Raw genomic sequence first — 21,880 nt, 5'->3', positions numbered from 1 at the left:
AGGCCTATTGAAGCTGTCCTTCTCACAGCACGGGGTTAGTTTGGACCATTACCTGACCGTGCGGACAGTTGAAGAACCAGGTACATCAGCATGCATTGACTGGTCAGCCCAAACTCTTACAGCTTTTGTCCAGCTCTTTCTTCGAAGCTTTGTCCCCTGAAGGCTGAGTGGGCCTCACATTGGACAGCCTCCAGGCCTTGGGAATGTCACCAGAGTCCATTTACTTGTTTAACATCAGACACTTTGCATAGTTACACTAGCATGTAAAACAGAAAAGACCCAATAAAAACACAGACACAGTGAGGAGCTGCCTACTGATCATGTGACATCAGCAGGTAACAAATATCACAGGGGCACTCAACATTCTCAACAAGTGTGTACTGCTCACAAGAAGATTGGTTCAAAGCATTTGAGCACTGTTCCTTTCTTCAAATCTCCTGTCAGCACTCATCATCGTAAATAGAACAAACACAACTAAATTTAGCTACAAATAAAAGCCTTTTAAAGTAGTACCAAAAAACCAGCTGCGAGAGCTGTGAGGCTGGCACTTATGATAGTCTTTGATTGAGCTCCAATCATCTACAGCAAGTGCTGCTGACAGTGTTGTATTTTTGTGCATTAGAACTAGAAGTATGAGGCTTTGTGAACCCCAGAACGGGCAGAGCTTTTGCATTAAGTAACTACACTACACTAGTGCGCACGCTAATGGTCCAGCTGTACACCCAGAGGTAATGATGGGAGAGTGTGGCTTCATGTACTGTCTATGCCTCACATTACAGCCAATCGTATTACTTTATTGTGGAGAGAAGAGCATTTTAATTGGTTCAAAATGGTTGAGTGATTCACAGCACATGATAGCCCCATCCATTATGGGGTTCCTGAAGCATCATTCTCAAGATGCTGTACCACTGCCTTCAATTTTCTATTTCCTGACACATTTATTATAGAGTGTGTTTATCTTTTGCATGCAGTCAAGCCTGAAGCAGTATATTAAAGGATGATCTTTGTTTGGAATAGTAGTTTGAACTGTTCACCACTAAAAGAATTTTCACCCCTAGACCAGCAGAGTCTGTTTTAGGCTTTTCTCTGCTTCAGCTGTTAATAACTAACAACTCTACAAACTATGGGCTTCCACTGCCATCCAGTTTCCTCTGAAATTAACTTTATTTTCCTCTTCTTAAAAAATAAAGCAGTTTCTTGAAATTTTAAAAAAGAAGTCTCCCCTGGGGAAATTTTGGAGGGTTTGTCTCATAGGATGTAGTCCAACAAACTCCAACAAAAATGGTATGCATAAGTTTGTATGACAGCATACGCATAGCATGGTAATAGCATTTCTTCTGTTTCTGAAATACACAGGATAAATGGTATAGAACTAAACTGCACTGAAGGTTGCTGTACAAATACTGCCAAGACCATGACATTATTGGAGGTTGTTTTTCACACTTTCTGTCACAAATGGACTGGCTTTGTTGGAAATGCTTTTTACTGAATGTGCTGTGTCCTGAGGGGCAAAAAGGCCTTGGTCTGTTTTGGTTTGCATGTTCCTTTATGCACAACTAATATTTATCAAGGCAGAAATGTACACTCATTCTCTCCAGGGTTGCTGTGTAAACTTGTTAAGGTAGATACACTTCCGCAAGCACGCACAATAAGAAGTAATCTCTTAACACCTGTGGCCGTTCAGTCATAAAACACCCGGTGAACTGCCTGGGCTCACGGCCTAGTTTGCTGGGTGGAGTGGAAAGCCTGCTTCATTTTCACTCCACCCAAACGGTTTTAAATGTTATTTTCTGGCTCCCCCTGCTGGTCTTACAACACAACTACATGAAAACAAAGGTAATTCAACCGATTTTAATCTCCAGGATTAATCCACATAAGGCCTGGTAACAATGTAAAGTTGCTTTATGACAACCTGTGTTGTAAAAAGCGCTATACAAATACAATTGAATTGAAATGAATAAGAGATTCTTTATTAGAATAATAAAAATGATATTTAATAAATAGCACTTAAAAAACCTGAAAAACTAAATTCGCTCAGGAACACCTCTGCAGGGATGAGCAATTCCTTCTTGATGTCCAGGAGAGCAGAATGAGCTCATTTAATTTTTTGTAGCGTTGCTTGATTGAGTCACAGTGTGCAAAGCTGTCACAAGACAGCGGTCTTGCTGTTTTGTGGGGGCTTCCAGTCAGGTCTTCAAGAGCTCCACTTCTGTCGCCAGTGCTTCAATTATTTCTCCACACATGAATTGATCCTGTTAATAAAAGGAATCATGTGAAGAATATGTATGTATAATGTGGAGAAAACTAAGGAGCTCATTATTGACTTCAGGAGAAGTAAATCAGTGCACACACCTGTTCCCATAAATAACACTCCTGTGGAAATTGTTAATAGCTTTAAGTTCTTAGGCATTCATATTTCTGACTCTCTCTCCTGGTCTCTTCACATCAGCTGTGTCATCAAGAAAGCACACCAGGGACTATTTTCTGAAGTGTCTCAAAAAATATGGCTTGTCCACAAAAACCCTCTATTGTGCAACAGTAAAAGTTAATAAAAGTCTTTTGACAGGAAGCTTATTGGTGTGGTTTGGCAACATTACATCACATGATCATACAGTCCTGATGAGGACAGTAAAAACAGCATCTAAAGTCATCGGATCACCATTACCACCAATACAGGACATTTACATCAAACGCTGCACCAAGAAGGCAATATGCATTATGCAGGACACAAGTCACCCCGCTCACAGTTTTTTCTCTTATCTCCCTTCGGGGAAGCGCTTACAGAGCATCACAGCGTGGACCTCCCGCTTCAGGGACAGTTTTTACCCTCAGGCAATAAGGCTCCTGAACAACAGTTCAGTTAGAAGGAGGGCTGAGGTCTGATCTATGGTTTTAGTCTTTTTTTTTGTTTTATTTATTGTACTTTTATTGCTATTTATTGGTATTTATTGTTATTTATTGATATTGGGCTGAGAGAGCGCCAGGGCACATTTTATTTCATTGCTTATGGTACTCTGTACTTGTATGCACATGACAAACTTGAACTTGAACTAAAAGGAATCATCATCACAGCTTAGCGGTGCTGTTTAAACTGGGCTAGCACGCAAGAGTCAAGTCTTATTTACATCATTGCGTGATTAAATATTATTAATTTCTACGTGCTCTTGTGGGGTTTACTGTACAGAGGGAAATGCTAACATCTGATTGAGCCATTAATGCCAGTCCAAAAGACTAGAGATATTGGCCCATGAACGAACCCTGCCCAAGAAATCAAAGAATTCAATGCACAATGTCAAGTACTGAATTGCCAATGGATGACGGCTAAGGACAGACATCAGAAGAGCATGCCAGCAACACATTATCAAAATGGCCAATAACCTTAAAAACCGCCTGGATCCGTTTAAGGCCCAGGACTCTAAGATTTTTAACTCAAATCCAAAAGCCTCCTAGTTTATCGCATCCATACAACAACTGATAAGCAGCAAGCACGCAACCCCCTGGCCACCCTACTCTTGGCAGTGCTCTGCTGTAATGTGTGACCAGCAACTCTCGACAAGCACCAAGTAGCGTTACTTTCCAAATGCGATTGTGTGATAACCTTGTCTTTCCATGACGCCTTTCGCCTACGGGGACAATGTTTGTTGAGGGCCAAGTCTAATTTTAGAACATAAAAGTGCGTCTTCACGGAACATACCTCCCAAAGAACAACCTCTTATTACCTCAGATACAGATACAATCATGCTATTCTCCACTGTCACTAGTTACATCTGAAGACATCCATGAATGAAGGGGGCCGAGTTAGCCAAATTACCAAATTTAAGAGTCGAACTCAATTCAGATACAGCACTTCTGCTTTGTGAGAGCTTAAATACAGGATTTTGCCTTAAGTAAACGTTCTTCTTAAATATGGGGATCATCGAGAATAGAACATGACTCTATCACATCCCTGAGTAGTTACAACTATTTTATACTCCCCGAATGTAAGGAACTGATGATGATTGCTCACTTCTGACGCTGACATTACACACCTTGTCATAAATCACTTTCACAATTAGTGAACAGCTCGGGCAGGTGGCTACTTCTTCACCATTCTCCAAGTCCTCCTGTATGAAACATACAAGAAACGAATCACAGCTGGGTCATAATAGATATTCACATGGAATGTGCTAACGTTAGCCAGCTACTGGCTACAATTGGGTTAGCCAGCTTGATAGCTAAATAGCTAGCGCACCGAGACAGCTTGTGTGCAACCTAACTACGTAACACTTGACTAACCTTATCTGACAATATAAAATACAGAATAATGTGAGCTTCTTTGCCGGCTAGCTAGTTAATTATCCACACCCACTAACCGGTTGTCAGCAAAAAAACTACATAGCTCGCTGTCCTGCTACTTACTTTGGTTATGGCGAATCTGTCTCCACAAGGGCAGGGAAAATAGTATGTCTCCGTTTCCTCGTCATATTCAAAATCTTCTATTTCTACTTCGTCGTGAAATATAGACATTTTAAAGTCTATAATCAAAACTGCGTGTCTACAACATGGGCTACTTCGCTGTCTCACACATTCTACGTATGAGCTTCCTTGAACTACGAACTCAAACGTCCTCTTCGCTGAGAACTGTGGGAGACGTAGTTTTTATGTATGCGCACCTAAAAGAGTTTCCAAAAATTATCTTCTCTTTTCTTAACTTCTAAGTTGTATAAGTGTACTTACTGTCGTATGTAATATTTAATATTCGTTTTAGAAAACTGGTCTTTCTGATGTTTTAAAATATCGTTGCCACTACGCTGGGCTGTACAGTCGTACCTTCTTTGGACATGTTCAACTTGACCCTCGGTCTGATTGTTCAAGGAGTCCCACATAACGCCTGTCAAGGTTAAAATGCGGAAGCACAATAGATTTTTATAAGATACCTTTAAGATATAAAGGTAATTTCATATTTCTCTGCATTTCTCATTTCGTGCCGCCTGATGACCTGAAACATAACGAGACTCTGTTAATCGAAGTATTTCGCGTCGTTTGGCACAACTAGCGCAGACTCTCCAACGTCTGTGAATGTGATGAGATTCCATATTGATGTAGAGATGTAGAGACATGCAGATGCACAGTTAAAAACAACAGCGTCCTAGCGCCATGTACATTTCTGATATAGATGGTGCTAGAGGATGACATGATGAGCCTTATGTGTTTGAACATGATTATGCATGTCCAATAAAGTCTCTGGTTCTCTTTCCAGGCATGGATAAAAACAGCATCCCCAGAAAATGTAAAAAAAAAAAAAAAAAAAAATCAGACTTAGAGCTACAAAACTGCTTTCCAAACTGTGAGGAAATTTTGTCATACCTTATTTTGCCACTGGAGGGAGCTGTAAAGGGAAACATTTATCTCCATGCAAAAAACAGAATACCAATAACTCTCAATAACTCCATCATTTGCCATTCTCTTCAAAATAAGAATAAGAGAAGCACAACATCCTCTTCATACATCTCTAGGAAGCAAATCTGTAGAGTATTCCTTCTGATGTCTTTCCAGAAAAACTTTGTGACAGGCAGGTATGGGACTCACGAAACAGGCTCAAATCTAAAGATGTTCTGAGGTCAATGGCAATTGAGCAGTAGGTAAATCACCTGAAATGCAGACCATTACATTTGGATTTGGTAGCATCAGAATGGCACATACACATGCGTGTACACGCGACATGCGCACACACGAACACACAGCAATGGTGGTTTGGTGGCAATGGGGCGTACATTGTAATGTCGCTTTCATTTGAATCCACGGCCTACATGTTGGCCAGTTTCCCCCCAAAACGACCTCCTTGACCTTGACCGTTCCTGCCCCACGCCTCACACGGGTAATGCTGTGGTGACCTCAGGGCCTCAGCTCAGCATTATTCTACTGGCACCAGGGTTAATTCATTATATTTTGGCAGCTAATCAGACTGTGTCAACGCCTCATTCCCGTGCCCCCTTGTTCAATCAGCAGGCTTCCCTGAGAGCTCCCTGGCCCGCGGCGCATGATGGCCATGCTGAGTGACACGCTGGATGCTGGGCTAGGGGCCGCTGACCCACCCACGCTCGGACAGCTGGTCCGAGGAAGCTACCCTCACCGTCCACACAGACAGTGCAAGTCAGAGCACCACACCCTCTGCAAGTCATTTTAGGATATACGGTAGCACATAGGTCTTATATTCACAAGGCATATACTGTATGATGTATTGGCACAGCTAGAACAGTGGTGTTTGGCAGCAGGGACATAGTACAGTGAAGTGTGGTTGTTGGGGCAGCTAGTACGCAATGTATTGTGGATGAAACCGTTAGTACTGTGATGTTGGGGCACTTAGCACAGTGATGTGTGGTGGTTGGGACACTTAGTACAGCGATGTTACGTAGTTGGAAGAGTATGACAGCAATGTTTTGCGGTTGGGACAGCAAGGACAGTGATGTTTATTGGTTGGCACAGTTAATACAGCAATGTTTCATTGTTGTTATGGTTAGTGCATTAATGTTTTTCTTGACTGGCACAGTTAATACCGTGATGTCAGGTGGATAAACCCATCAACCCAGATGTAATGCATACTGAAATCCTTCCTTCTAAGCTTTCTATTTTCTTAATAAAGTAAATATAAAAGGAAGGTGGAAGTGGAAGTGGAAGGTGTACAAATGTTTGGGACATTCACAATATCCCTTAATAAGACTGCGGCTGAATTTTTTTTGGTGAATCACCTGCAAATCCTTCTTGACACTGCATTAGTGCTCTTCTCTGTATCTTAGCTCCAAAGAAATCAAATTGACTGCAGAATTTCCAGATGAAGGCGTTTATGTGAGATGCCAATTTTGTCAATGAGAAAAATAAAAAGCTCAGATTCCATCCTCATCCCTCTTGCCTCATATCTGAAATTACTGGCAGCAATTGCATTATGGAGAAGGACAGAGTCAGTTACCGAGTGAAAATGAATTTTATTGTAGAAGGGGTGGGAGGCTCTTAGCGCTGGGTGTTCTTGTGCTGTGCTGTCAGCTAGAACCACGCTCTGGAGATGCATAACCGGATCCTACGTTCCGTTTGCAATTAGTCTTACTTCGAAATTCTGTGAATTGCTCATTTGCGAGGGGCTGAGAGAAATTAGGCTAATGATGAAATTGAATTTTGTAATTGGGTAAGATCTGACTGAAGAATTTCCAGCAAAATGGTACATTCTCAAGAATAACCTTAATTATACTGAGAATGTAGTACACAAATGGCCGTATCTGTCTCGTAGCTTTCCAAGAACAAGAAGAAAAAAACAAACACGTTTAAAAATTCAAGTATGACTGCATACAATACAGCACAGTATGAGAGTCACAAAGAGGCACACAAATATTTCATTACAGAAATATTGTAGCTGTTTTTCCTCATCATCAAAATGCTTTGGGTTCCCTCTGGTGCATGAGGCAGTCAGATACAGAAGAAGTATATAAAGAGGGCTGCTGGCATAGAATGCTGCTAAATGTTTTCTTAAGTAACCCCCTGCCTCCCTCCACCGAGGGACCTAGGCGCCTTTGTGCACCTGTCCAGTTCAACCATCAGCGCTTCCTGTCTTCACCCCTCGTACCCCCTAAGTTTGGCTCCAGAGAAGTTTGGACCAGGTCCCGGATGGAGATGGCCTTGTACTGGGAGCAGGCATCTTTGCGCCATGCAGCAGAGGGAAGCCCCTAATGCCAAGAAACCCAACTCGTCATCTAGAGGTCATCTTACAGGTCTGACCCCATCATCCATCAGGATACCCCCCGAGGGCGGGGTCTTAATTATCGGCCATGTCTCTGCATTGCTGTGGCCAGAAGGGAACACTGGCTTTTACGCAAATGGAAAGTATCGGCATCTCTGTGTACACAGCCAAAAAGAAAAAGAAACCAAGACAAACAAACAGTTTTTGAGAAGAGGAGGAATGATGATATGGTATCTTTGTGTAGAGGTCTTATATCTATTAGAACAAGTTTAGTTTTACATCAGCATGACGGCCTCTAGTTCGCTTGGTGTTCGGTTACCTGAACACCAAGGGTGTGTTGACTCTGTTTGGTTGCCGCGGGCATTGACAGTACACTTCCAGTTTCTTTTTTCCGGTCTTCCATTATTGTACTATTTTTAATTCACATTTTTGTGTATAACAAATTCATCTTTTCTCACAGTGAGCTACCTGTTTGCTTTCTTTAAACAAGATCTAAAGTATACTGAAAACCTTTAGTTTAGTTAGGGCAGATTCATTTATTTGTGTTTGTTTTACTTAACAAGCTAGCTGTTTTAATACCAATCACTTAAGCTATTGTAACACTGAGCTGGCTACTGTTTATCTGGTGACAAGCAAGGTAATTAGTAGACTATCTGCTTATATTTACAAATACTTTAATAACAAGCTTTACCATTTGTGTTAACGCTATTTATAATATCCGATAATATTAATATTAACATCTTCTGCCATTTCTTTGTTTGTGAAATGTGAAGTACAACAGGGAATCAGACAAAAAAACAACTGAACCTTGCAAATGCCATATGGTGCAAGCTAGCGTGGTCTGTCTTAGCTATACCAGAGTGAATGCTCAGTCGGAATAATGAGTCGCTGAGTTTACTTTACCTGGAACTGATGTTTGACAGAACATCCTTTTCCCAGCTCAGACTGTGTTCACTTAGTTTCAGTTACTCCAAAACCCATATTAGGGCCCTGGGGGGACCATGGACGCACCGTGTCGAGTAGCAGCTCTGAGGTCCTGTGAGGACTTGGGTGATAACATTAGATAACTCATAAATGAAGCAACAGAATCCTTTGGAGGAAAAACCCTGGCTTGAAGACACTACAAATGGGGTCAGGGAACAAGGGAGGAGAGAGAAGATAGGAAGGAGGGAGAGAGGAAAGATAAATAAATAAATAAATGAGATCATTGTTATGGCAAAAAAGCTAATTGCGTATGTGGAGTGAAATGGTTTGTTTTGACACTGTGATCTTTGAAATGTTGTAACACACAGGTCTGCATTGATTAAAGCAGTTGAACGTAGCAGACGACAGTAAAATGAATCTCCTGTTGCACCAGTGACCCACCCTAAATCAGAAAACAGCAGGCCCCTTACCCCAGGATGCTGTTGAAATTGAATTATGTATCAGACAGAAAATGAAAGGTGCTTTCTCCCTGTAGAGAGATGTCCCCATAGAGACATCTGAGTTATGCTGACTCAAAGTAGATTACACATACTGAACAGTTAAAGAGGGCTGTGAAGGCAGAGAAGTACAAGGAGGAGGTTTCTGAAAATTTACAAGTAAATTATCATTAAGTCCTTGTCAGGACACCATTGGCTGCACTCTAGGGTCAATCACACTTTCTCTTTTCTGACTTAAACATTTAATGATATCATGGGATTAATCCTTACTAGACCTAACTTGACCACAATTGTTCTAGTGGCAGACCACAACACAAATTCTTTAAACCCACAAGATGGTCATCCAACTCTGTGTCATGAGGTTGACCCCCCCCCCCCCCCCCCCAACCACATTCAGGTAAATCGGTAAGGTAGATTTAATTCACAAACAGGATGATTAGGTTGCAGTACAGTAATACGACTTTTATGAGTTTAATGAAGCTTTATTCCTATTAACCTGGTCCAGAGCTCACAGTTCTTACAGAGGTATGTTCATGTATGGAAGGAGGAGAGAGCCATGTGACATGGGCATACTGTACATATTTTGGTTGATTTTCTGGACCCTGACAGAGTCCACATTGATGGGAGGTGATACTAAGTCCAGGATATCTGACCACTGTCCTTGTTAGGAGCTAAGGGCAGTGGATCCGGATAGTTCTCGGTGGTTCTCCTGAGTGCAAATACTTCGTAGTGTTGACACAAGACGCCAGTGTTGTCCAAGAAGGTGGCTACTGCTAATTTACACTGACACCTTGAATTAGGGATTGCTTGCCAATTTAAATGTCGAGTCAGTAAAGCAACTTAATCTTAAATTGGTCATTGGAATCAGAGAGGGTCAGTGTTCAGTGTTATGCAACCATCTGTGAATGTTTATTTAGGATTGACCCTCTTAAAGTTACCCAGGAGCTACATTTTCATATAGTACACCTCTCCCTTGCCACCTCTTAGTTACTTATGTGATAATTATTCTGTACCTGCTCTTGAAGAGTTTTCTGTGCTTAATACCCATGCTTATTTAAATTAGCATCAGCAATTCACGGCTAATTCATATCCCTTCGATTAGCCGTGTGGCCTCTGCTCATGTCACGTAAAATCAGCTGTCATGAAAAACGGTTTAGAGTTAAAAACTGATCTCCAGCTCTAGAGTGGCTCAGTCAGCAGGGTGCTCATTTTGAGTGCAGGCTAAGCTTCATATCTATTTCTGAAACGGTGGAGTAGCACCTATCCTGCAGTTGACGCCTACTTCACTGTGGTGCACTGTGTGACTTGCAGTGAGAAGGATAGCCGCTGGCTGTGGGGTATCAGATGATTGCATTTGTCTTGCTTCAGCGGTCTTGTACAAGTGCAGAAACCGTTGCGGTGAAATGATCCTACTGCACAACTAGTGATTCCGAAATTAGGATCGCATAAAGGAAGGGAGCAAATTATAAGACCTTCAATTTTGATGGAATGGAACTCTGTCTCTCATCGTAATTCGAATCATACTGTTGTGAAAGGCAATGCTATCATGGTGATACTTTTTTTTTTATCAAAGGACTCCACAGCAGTCTGATGGACATCAGTTTTGAAAAAAAAAAAAAAAGCCATACAGGTCAGTATGAATGTAAATAAACTGCAGATTTATTCCCTTTTCTTGTGAAGGAACCTGATGGTGAAAATGAGCAATAAACAAACCAGCCAGCAGCGTTAACTGCAAAGGGTGGCTTAAGCATTACTGTTTTGCTCAGGAATAGAAGTGTGTTTGCACTCTTTAGGTTTTAAACAGGGCCTTTGTTTGCTAACTGTCTAACCTGCCTTAGTGAACCTCCTCTAAATGTGTCTGACCTGCTGTCTCCACATCAGTTCGTTTGCATAATGTGTACTTGATCCAAGTTTTGAAGGAATCGTGCAAATGACTGATTCCAATAACACTGTGGTCAGGGCATGTGTAATTTTTGCATGAGTTTATACATCAGTTAATGAAAATGAACTGCATTAAAGCACAATACATGCAGTTTATATGAATAAGTGATCATGAGAGATTCCCCCAGCCATAACTATGGGAGTATAAATGTGTATTTATTTTATGCTACATATTATTTTAATTAAACTATGCATGATGATATGGGGATGACTTCTGTATATCTCAAGCATAACAGTTTTGCCCTGGGCTGCCCAGCCCCCCCAAACAATATATCTATGTCCAACTTAGGCCCCAGTGCAATATTTGCTCATGAAAGGATTCTTCCAATAAAGTCATGTCACATAACTATATATCACAATTGATATTGTATGTATCACATGCAATATGTACATATAGAAGATTCTTTTTCAATCTTATATCAAGTTCCTTGACAGAGGAACATTGTGCTGGAGGGAAATTGGAGCCACACAAGAACACGATACAGATGCACCTCGGAAAAGTAGTTGTTTACATTCGTATTTAAGAATACTTAAGGTGAGAGAATAAGCCATTTTTTGTGAGGTAATGTGATTATGTTCCCTCTGAACATCTGCCAGACGATAGTCGCAGTCACACAGGGGTATGTGTTCCTCGACAGCACCGCTGGCAGCACTGTGCTGCTTTCAGTGAATACAGGCTTTTTGTCCGAGCTCAGCCATTGCATAAAAGGAGGGAAATTTTCTACTGTTGTTCTGTTATGTTCCACATAAAATAACTTCACCGCATTATCTGTACTAAGGTTGTAGTTAAGGTTATGAACCTTATCTTTGTCTATGGCTTTTCTTTTGGTGTAAAATTCAGATGTGGTCAGTGTTAAAGCTGTTTTGGTTAATTGCGTAAATGTATTAACCATTGTCATGCGCTACAGATCATGTTCTAACCAGGAGGATTAGAACAACAGGGTTAATGAGTCTCACATTTTAGTTTGTGTCTCCCTATTTTAATGAGTGGCCTGTGGTCAGGGGGGTGATGTTTAATGTCATTTTTGTAGTCTGTAATCTTGGTTCTTATCTTAAATGGTTTAGCTTGTGATCGCCTCTGATACAGTATTTCAAATTGGTTTTCATGGTCATCTGTCCATACTGAGTATTCGGAATTCAGGATTTCATTCGTAACTGCCTGTGTAATTGAATTACATACAGTATAACCAATGGTATAACTGATGCCCCAAAATAAGGCACAGGTCACATATGGTCATAAAAGCTGACCTCAGAACAAGAATCTGTTGTTATCAAGGTAACATCTCTACACCAATCATCAGCAATATTGGTATCAGCTGTTTGTTGTAACATTCATTTTTCAAATGTTGTTCTTGTTTGCTCAAGAGACAAGGCAAGAATCACAATCTCCCTTTGTTCTGCCGAAATAATTGGCTGAAATAACTAAATCTGATGCATCACGTTTACCTTAAAAAGGATGCTCAAGTCATTCAAGTCTAAACCCATCTGGCCTGTAATGGATATTTTGTTCCCAATGAGAGTGTGTGAAATTTCTCAATTAAGACAACTGGAACCATTCTGGGAACCTGACTGAATGACCCTTCTCAAGCAAATGGAGTGCTGCTAAAATGGTCGCTCCCCCCAACCCCCAAAAATAGCAGGTGAGGGACCCGTCATGCCGCAGCCAAGACATTCGATAAAGGAACCGATCACTGTCACGCCAGGATTCCCTTCTCTTATCGTCACGATGGCTTTTGGTGAGGGGGCTGTAGCCTCTGTCACTGTTCCATCTCACTGTGACAGCTGTCTGCATCCCTCAGCTGTCCTGTCAGAATTAGGAAGATAAACATTACTGATGCATTGCCTGATTCTTCTTAAAATGAGTTGTGTCATTGCTCTGCTGTAAGCCATTACTCAAAGGGGGGTCTTTACATTTAACAAACCCTATCTTCCATTATATTCCAATTTTATTCCACTTTCAACTTTAGAGTACAGCCCTACAAGCCATGTACTGTACATTTACAGTGCCATTTCTTTGAGACAAAGGAAAAACAGGGAAAAGATAGTCAGTCATTAAGGCATGCAGCTTCAGAAATTGGAGTAGGGGGTCAATGTCCATATTAACTCCTCAACAGCATGTCCCATGAAATTCAAGCATTTGCACGAAACAGAAGGACCAGTGGTAGAGTGGGATGGGAGCACAAAGAGAGTCAGTCTTATCTGTTCCTTTCTTTGCATGGGCGAGTTTGACCTCATGCCTTCCCTGACACTGTATGACGCCTGCTCAAAATTCAGAAGGGAATGCTGCACCCCTCACCACCACGTTAGCATTAAGTGGGATGAAGTAGGACCTGCAATGGATACACATGAATATTTTGGGAGGGCATGCAATCTTTTTATTTCCTTAAAGGGGTCAACAACACCAAAGCACTCAAGCTCCACCCTTTTCCAAGGTCTGTTCCGTACTGGCAGGAATGTTCAGGTGGGAAAAATCCCAGGGAAAATGTTACCTGCTCGATTGTTCAGGAGGATATTGGTGTTAAGCCAAAGCTGTTACCTTCAACTTGATCAACATCTTCTCAAATTTTGTTTGATCTTGTGGGGCTAGAGAGTAACATCCACATGAAAATTATTGAGAAAAAGAATGGAATAGTTACAATACATCAGTAGGGATTTGATCAAAAGGTGATCCAAACAGGACTGCAGAATTGGTGGAAAAACACACAGACTAAACAGCATGTAATAAAATTCATATGGGCCCCAAAGCATGGTAACAGTGGTCCTTCATCTACCCTCTTGGCCAGAAACCACTCACAGGAATCAAGGGACAATACCAAGTAACCTTTTGAGGCTTCACAATGATTTCTCAGTGGGAAAGAGATGAGCCTTCTTGTTTGTGGGAGTATTAAACTCATGACAGTTCGGGCAGCATATCCAGGTGTATTTCCTCTTCACTGTAAGCTTGTCATCCTGCCCCATTTCCAATGAGTTTTAGCCTGGAATCCATTTGTTTGGAATCTACTTTTGGCGGCCTCGTTAGCAGTAAAGCAGATGAAATAAGCACTGCAAGGTTTGTTAAACAGTGCTTACACAATCCATTCCCCACATGAATGTCTTGTATTTTGTGTGTGTACTCCTTACTTCCCTCTAGCTTGGTTGCTTTTTAAAACTTATTAAACACATCGTCTAATGTAGCACACTGCAATGCTATCACAAGTTAACTTGCAATGTGTCATTTTATGTAAATCCCATGTAAACCTTTCTTTCTGATAAATTGCTCTTATCTTAGAGAACGGTGCCCTGCTTATGCAGATGCCCAAAAGTTGAAAATATGTGATGTGATGTCATATACCATTATGTTTTGGCTTCATGTTAAGATTTCATGAAATCCTCGTTCATTTTGTTAATTTTGTTGTGGCATGTCAGGCAATATTTCAGTGTGAAAAGTTACATATTCTGAACATCGTTTCATTGTCTTGCTTTCAACAGCACATTTAGCTTTCAATATTTGCTCCTTGGATGCTGTGTTTTGTTTGTCAGATAAGCCCATGAATTTGCTTTTAAAATAAACAAAAGTATATGATATGTATCTATACTATAATTATACATTTTATGTGGGCTACAATTTATTATATAATTATAATAGTATTATAACATACCACCTAAATTGTTCTTAAGTAGGCCTAGAGAAAATACTCAAGATTAAGAAATCACACAGTTCTCATAATCATCCAGTTTTACCCAAATGTCCTTATTTAGAATGCATTCATTTGTTTACCAGTTTTTACTTTATTCATTCCATGACAGGTTGGTACACTCAAGTACTCACCAGAGAGGGTGAGCCAAAACCATGCATGCGAATGCAGCTGAACGGCTTAGGAAGTCCTAATTATTATGTCATTGAATAGAATAGATTAGCGATCTCACCAAAGGACACATCTCACTGTCAAGTAAAGAGCAACAAATTGCCAGCTATCAACAATGTGACGCAAGTGCTTTCTAATCTCATATAACTAATTGAGTTTCTGAAGTCAAAAGCAATTGAATAATTGATCTCAGTGCGGAGTGAAAAGTTATCTTGGTCCGCAATGCATGGGCAGAGGACAAAACCACAAGTGAAACAATTGGCTAGCCAAAACAACTTGTGGCTCTAGCAATGGGGCAATGCTTGGGATGTTGGAAGTAGTGTGTGTGTGTGTGTGTGTGGAGGGGGGGCTAAGGTGCCAGGCAGCTCCTATTAGGGACCTCCCCAGGGAGACCCCCCCACCCACCTCCATCCCACCACAGACAACTGTCACCGGGCAGCTTTAGGGAGCTCTGGAGCAGAATCCAGGAAGGCTGCGTCAGAGAGAGGCCGGCATGCACTCTCTCAGTGACAGGCAGCTCCACACACCAAAATAAAAGACAGCTGCGGTGGGGTACGAAGTCGCTGAGCTATCCGGCTAATATTCACTGGGATTTAGAGATTAGGGGCACAATGAGGTCTTAAATTACAGGGTCTGATTTTATCGCCGGCCTTCCTGGTGAAGAGGAAGGTGAAACTGAGGTGTCGCGGTGTGGCGTCTAGGTTCTCCCTTATTGGGTGCTAAGGTGTGGCAGCTAACCAGACCAGCATATGGTGGCATCATAGTAGCTTTTCCAGCTCCCAACAGGTGGTGACCTGTTTACAAACTGCTTTTGCCTCAGCGCAAATCAGTGTATCTTAACAAACAATCATACAATCAAACATCAATATGGGTTAAATATGTTATATGGAAAATACACACTTCTCTTTCAGATGCTGAACTGAGAGAATATATGATTAGAAGGGGCAGAACCTGCACATTGGCTAATTTGAAGTTTCTGAGATATTGGGCTTTCTATGATGCCAGATTGAAATGGCATATTTGCCTATGGTAACGTGGTAATGGTTGCAATGTTGATTGAGAATCCAATGACACTACAGAGGAGTGAGATAAGGATGCCTGATGAGGCAAGATGAGGAAGGAATATGATGAGGCACATATCTGTTTTTATTGGATTTTGCTAATATTTATAATCTAGCTAGCAAGCTTCATCTAGGTTTGATGATGAAGATAACCAGAATGCTTGCTAACTGTTCCTTACAAAATCAAAAGCATAAAAATGGCTAGCCAAAATGGAACATTGTATGTTGAGTCCAGCATTTAAAGATGATTGGCTACCCTGCTAGCACATAGTGGGCATTTTGGCAGCAAATATACAAATTTGATGTCATATTAAAGAGCTATTTCTCTACATTCTCTACATTTTCTTTATTTTCATGTGTTTGTTTAGCTACTTTTAGTTATTAGTGAAGTATGGGCTTCCCTGTCAAATTGTTGGGATTCTACAAAAGAATTCTGCTACTCTGTTGCATTCTCAATGGTTAATATTGTAAAGATGAAATATGTAATGTTGCCATGCTGTGGATTATTTAGCGCAAATCCCACCAGTGATCTGTTTTTCATTCTTGTCTGCATCTGGGGTTTTTGTTGAGGGAGCACCTCGGGCCGGGACGTCCCAGCCCAGCCCGAAGGTTCGGCCAAGGTAAATAATTTACTGCATGATGACAGGGCAGAGGATCTGGCCTGACCTTTCTCCCTGCCCATTTATGCGACGCTGGGAAGAGCCGGGTTTTAGCAGCTCCTCTGTAACGGCAAACCTGACAGCTGCACTCATTATCTGGGGGTCTTTTCCATTGGCAGAAAGAATGGCCGACCCACAGCCTTGCTCACGTCCAGCACCGGTGCATTTGGACTGTGCAAGGGACCCTCTCTGTCTGGCTGATATTCCACAACCACTGCCACTATGGGACTGACCCCAGGCCCTGTACTGTAGTCAATTTTTAAAACTTTTTTTAAACTTTTTAAACTGCCATTTTCATTGTTATATTACTGTGTAACTGAAGATTTCTACAACAGCATTGTAGAACAAAGTCACCCTGTCCTGTCACTATGGTTTGTGTGGGAAATGCTGGTTTGTTGGTGTATTTCTGAGCACTGCATGTGTAAGGTACCTAAAGTGTCCCTTGAAATGGGGGCTAAATTTAGGGTCTGTCATGAGGCCCATGTGGAACAAACCCCAGCAATCAGCCAAAAAGTGAAGAGGAGGGGGAGGAGGGGATGGGTGAGACTTGGGGGTGGGGTGATGGATCTGGGAACAAGGAACAAGGAAATCAAATTAGATCCAAAATTACCCAAGAATCACTCTGCTCCTGGGCTGTAGCTCATGAAAAGCACACAGAGTCTCCAGGAAAAATAAACCTCATCTGACTTCAATTTCCCTCCCCAGGATGATACAACATGCCTGTGTGAGTGAGGCATTTCATTCAGTGTACTCTCAAATGGCATCCTCATCTTGACAAGTTCCTTGATAAAATAAATATCACATTCCCTTTAAGAAGAAGATATTTCAAATGGCATGGTGATACCTATGTTGATATATACATTTTTTAATTTAGGAATTAGTGATATGATTTGGTAGGCAACTGGGACTACAGTTTCAGTTGTTTTCAAATCCAATCAGCGTGCTGTATTAAGGATATGTAGGTGAAGTGTGTTATCATAAGTAGTTTCACTTATGAGTTACATGTTTAGATTTTAGAATTTTAGATTCTATTAGCAATGAATATACTTCCTTCACTTTAGTGCAGCTTTAAGTATTTCATGTATAATGATGTTACTAATTTTGGAAAGATATTGTAGAGCATATAGTGAAATTACATCATTTTAAAACATTGTCTTTAATGCACACATTCATTTGCAGATATGAGCGGTGAATTTAGGCATATTTTGTAATAATAACAGCCCAATGTCACCCCCTCCTCACACGGAATCAACACTTCTTCGGCGCTTGTCCAATGTTTTCGTCAACATTTTTTCCATCCATGGAGCAAATCTGGTTGACACAGGGAGTGCGGAATTGACAGGACTCTTTGAGGCTCTGAGTTCCTGCTGGTTCCTGGACAAATGCAGCAGCTGAAGCAAGAGTGGCCGTTTCCACAGCGATTAATCCCGCTGTAATTCAGTCTGTGGAAATCCTGTCTTAATTGAAGATACATGCAGCTCTCTGCCCCCCGACTCCCCTCTGTGGCCTGGTCAGAAAATGCATTTGCTTCTAAGTGTGACACATGAACCCGGCCTCTTTGCGGAAAGCCTGGAGTCGACAGCTGCCCTAAACGCCCTGTCTGTCTGCCGGTTCGTCTCATCTGTCACAGTCGTGAGGAGGTGTTCCCATCTTCTGGCGTCATCTGAAAAACTTGACCCACCAATAGGAGTTTGCCATCCAGGGTTTTGCATTCTGAAAGGTGGCTGTATGCGGATGGTGTTGGTGGTGGAGAATTGTTGCATCACTCATGCCCTGATCTGAGCACCCAGGGAACAGGGGGTGAAGGGAGGTGGAGGGGGCCACCTGGAAGGATGGAGTGGGAACTGTGCTCTCTCTGAATTTCAGTACCCTCTGTCCTTCTCCTTAGAGAAAGTGTTTTCAAACAGGATGTTTGCAGAGCACCTACTTTCTTATATCTCTCTCTTTCTCTCGCAAAGATACATAGATAAAGACTTTCTCATTGAGGGGACTGACTACTTTCCATTCTGTCCTACAATTCAACCAAGCCAGGTACATGAGAGCAATCCAATGACTGTTCACTGTGACAAATATGTTTCTGAACCCCTTCACACCTCCCTGTAATCTGCATTTGGAGAGTAGCCCTTCCCCTCCCGGTTGGGTGCCTCTCTCCTGCGAACACGGCTCAGCGGGGAGACGCGGTCGAGGCGACCTTGCTCCGTCACGGAGCAATCGGAATCCAGTGCCAGAATGTTCCAAGAAAACCTAATGAGCCGTCTCTCAGCGCCTGGCCTGGGCAGCGTCCGTCACACTCCTCCAGAGAGGGCGAGAGGGGGGTCTCTGAATCCCCGGACGTATTCCACAGAGCGACGCAGCCTGACATTTAACCCACAGCATACCTCCCAGGCCCCAGCCCAGAGGATCACAAAGGAGCCGGTCCTTGTCCACATTGCATAACACCAGATGATATTCCGCTCTGCATCTGGAGTCTCTGGAGGGTAAACTCTTCAATGCAGAAATGTTTTAATGCATTTTTTCAAAGAAAAGTCAAGGTTAGGACCTCTGCAGTCTAAGTGACCATTCAGGCCAATCAGAATTTTTGTATGTGTTTTTTTTTTTTTTTTTTTCAAAATCGTACATTATACATCGTCCTAAAGGAACTTTGTTCTTTTTAAAAAACAAACTTGCATATTAATCATATCCTGCGCCCCAGTGAGAGATCCAATCTTTCCAAGAATCCAGAAAGTACAAAAAACAAACCATTTATTATTGGATCTCATAAAAAAAGTGACAAGATGGGGAGCAATTCCTGAACTTGAATTCCACGCCTCTTTCCTCTGCCTTTTTGTTCTGCGTAAACAAAGAGACAGGAAGCTGAGGGAAAGAAGAAGTGCAGATGGTGGTGGAGAGATGGGGTGTACAGGATTGGGGGGGGGGGGTGCTGGGACACAGTGGAATTGAGGGATTCTGGGATGCGCTAGAAACCATCTTGTGACCTCTCGCACCATGGATGTTGTGTCTTATGAGGCTCAGCAGACAGATGTTATTCTAGACACCATTTGTTGTGCCTTTCCTCTTTGCACATAGTGTAGCCTCCTCTCTCGGTGGGAAAACACCGCTTTGTGTTGCTAATGTGTTCAAATAAAAGCCACGCACTGCGTCACTTGAGATCACAGTTTTTTGAAGTGCGTCCAGGCTTGAGTATTTCGGGCTAAGCATTCACACACATTCCATTCTAATTTAATAAAAACCTCTTCCACTTATCCTGGGGGTGGACCGCGCCTTCTAGGCATGCCGTGGGTTACTCTCAATCATCAGCGTGATGTTGTATCATCCGGATTGTGGGAGTGTGTTGATGTTATTGCAGTGCTGGAAATAAGCTGCTGTAGAGGACTCTAAACAATGCCCGCATAGAGGCGCTGAGTGGGTAGGACAGGAAAGATGGTGGACACCACCGAGCGGAGCACTTCACACCAGGCCACAAGTAGCACGTGCTAGAGGACACCTGGCGCCTGTTTCCTACACACCTAGGCTGAAGTAAAGGGAGAGCAAAGCTTCATGAACCCCTTAATTGGCAGAGCTGGCACATGCTCCCAACCACAGATTTCAATGAGCCAATCAAAAGACTTTGGTCTCCATGGTAAAACTCTGTGATTGGTTCCATGATGTTCCATCACTTGCTCAGAGTGAGACACTATGCGAGACGCATAGGTGACACATGCTCCTGGCCCTCATCCCTCTCTGCATGCAATGTCATAAAGGAGGCACTCGGGACTGCACAAAGCTCTCCTGAACACACCTTTTAATCGGTTTTTGGTGTTCATGCTCATGCTCACTTTGATTGTATCGTAATACCACTATAAATATATTCAATAGCACAGTCCAAGAAGAAATAAATAAAAAGGCTGTATATGTATATGAGTCCCTAACAGTAAGTATATAAAACATATGTAAAGTTTTTATGCATTTGTTTGCCTTATGGGTTTTCAGCCTTGATTGAATCCTGTTGAAGTCCAGTAGGCAGTGGCAGAGCCAGTTGTTTACTTGTGCTTTTTAAAGTTAATCGAGTTTCCTATGCATACAGGCACAAAATTGTGACACAAGCATCATCAACAACTGAGCTTGATCTAATTTTGAGTGCAGTGCCGAAGCTGCCGCCCCCTGTGAGATCTCAGGCCCGGACACACACCCAAAGCCTGCTTCTCCACACACTCGAGCTCTGCAGGTCGGGGATGGAATTATTACTTGTATTATATTACATTTACCTGTCTGCTTGACTGGTGACCTTATCGAGCTCAGATAGTTTGCATGTTGAAAATGTATACAGCTGGGTACGTGATGAAGCCTTGGGGTCTAGCCCCTCAGGGGTGCACCGGGAACTGCCCCGAATGGGGACCGACCCTGCAGGGTTTCGGCCGGGGGACCTGCTCCTTACCTCCCTGCCGCACCGCTGCCCTTCACCTCTTTATCAGCCAGACCGGGCCCTGTGCCCCCTTCTGTGCGCAGAGCGCTGTCTTCACACCTCTCACAGAGAGAGGCGTGAGTAACAGGATCCACGCCGATATCTCCTGCCCTCTGATCCCGTTTCCAGGAGCTGCAGATAAAGGGCTCCTAACGGGTCACCACAGTGCATTCTCTCCAACGCTCTCTCTTTACCTCCCTTTGTCTCTCTGTCTCTCTCCTCCTCTCTATCTCTTTTTCTATTACTCTTCATCTCTCACTTTTTCCTTCTATCTCTCCATCTTTCTCTCACTATCTCTCTTTCTCTCTCCATCTTTGTCTTTTTCTCTCTCTACTTTTCTTTCTCTTCATCTCTCACTCTCTTTTTCTTTTTCTTTATATTTCTCTGTCTCTCTCTTTCTCTCTGTCACTCGCTTTCATTCCTTCTGACATGATTTGAAGAAAAATAAGTGCAGCACGAATAGGGAATGAGGCAGGCAGTGAAGCTAGACTTTGATGCTGCTTGATCACACAAGGTGATGCCACTCATTTCTTTCTCAGATTTGCTGACCTTGTCATGGGGTAGCACTTGAGTGGGAGGGGTAGTGGTTAGGCTGGGGTAGGGTGTGCGTGTGTGTGTGTCTAAATACGTGCATGCACACATGGGTGTGTGTGACTCCTGTGTGTGTGTGTGTGTGTCCACACATGCGCATGTCTGAGTGTGTGTGTGGTTGTGTGTGTGTGTGGGTGCGTGCTGCACTACAATACGAAGCCTTAAAAGGGCACTGGCTGGTTGGTGAAAGAGGAGTTTATCTTGGGTGGCTCT

The 21,880-nt window shown here is 42.4% G+C and overlaps 1 protein-coding gene across 1 annotated transcript; it reads right to left on the bottom strand.

Annotated features, from left to right (window-relative positions):
* Positions 1-1,973: 1,973 nt before the first annotated feature.
* dph3 (diphthamide biosynthesis 3) lies at positions 1,974-4,559 on the bottom strand. Its single transcript, XM_036541357.1, has 3 exons — positions 4,399-4,559; positions 4,029-4,103; positions 1,974-2,252 (listed from the first exon to the last, which is right to left on the bottom strand). The coding sequence occupies exons 1-3, from the start codon at positions 4,504-4,506 to the stop codon at positions 2,187-2,189; spliced, it is 249 nt and encodes an 82-aa protein (XP_036397250.1). The 5' UTR covers positions 4,507-4,559; the 3' UTR covers positions 1,974-2,186.
* Positions 4,560-21,880: the final 17,321 nt, after the last annotated feature.

This window comes from Megalops cyprinoides, chromosome 11, assembly GCF_013368585.1.
Source record: "Megalops cyprinoides isolate fMegCyp1 chromosome 11, fMegCyp1.pri, whole genome shotgun sequence".
In the NCBI taxonomy this organism is placed as follows: domain Eukaryota; kingdom Metazoa; phylum Chordata; class Actinopteri; order Elopiformes; family Megalopidae; genus Megalops; species Megalops cyprinoides.
The sequence above is the reverse complement of the archived record's forward strand: the minus strand, read 5'-3'. Positions and strand labels throughout refer to the sequence as shown.

Excerpts from the sequence above, each read along its gene's own strand:
- dph3 (XM_036541357.1), bottom strand. The coding sequence starts at position 4,506 with ATGTCTATATTTCACGACGAAGTAGAAATAGAAGATTTTGAATATGAC. Across the intron at positions 4,104-4,398 it reads ACAGATTCGCCATAACCAAA|GAGGACTTGGAGAATGGTGA; the intron begins GTAAGTAGCAGG and ends TGTTTCATACAG. Across the intron at positions 2,253-4,028 it reads TGAAAGTGATTTATGACAAG|GATCAATTCATGTGTGGAGA; the intron begins GTGTGTAATGTC and ends TTTTATTAACAG.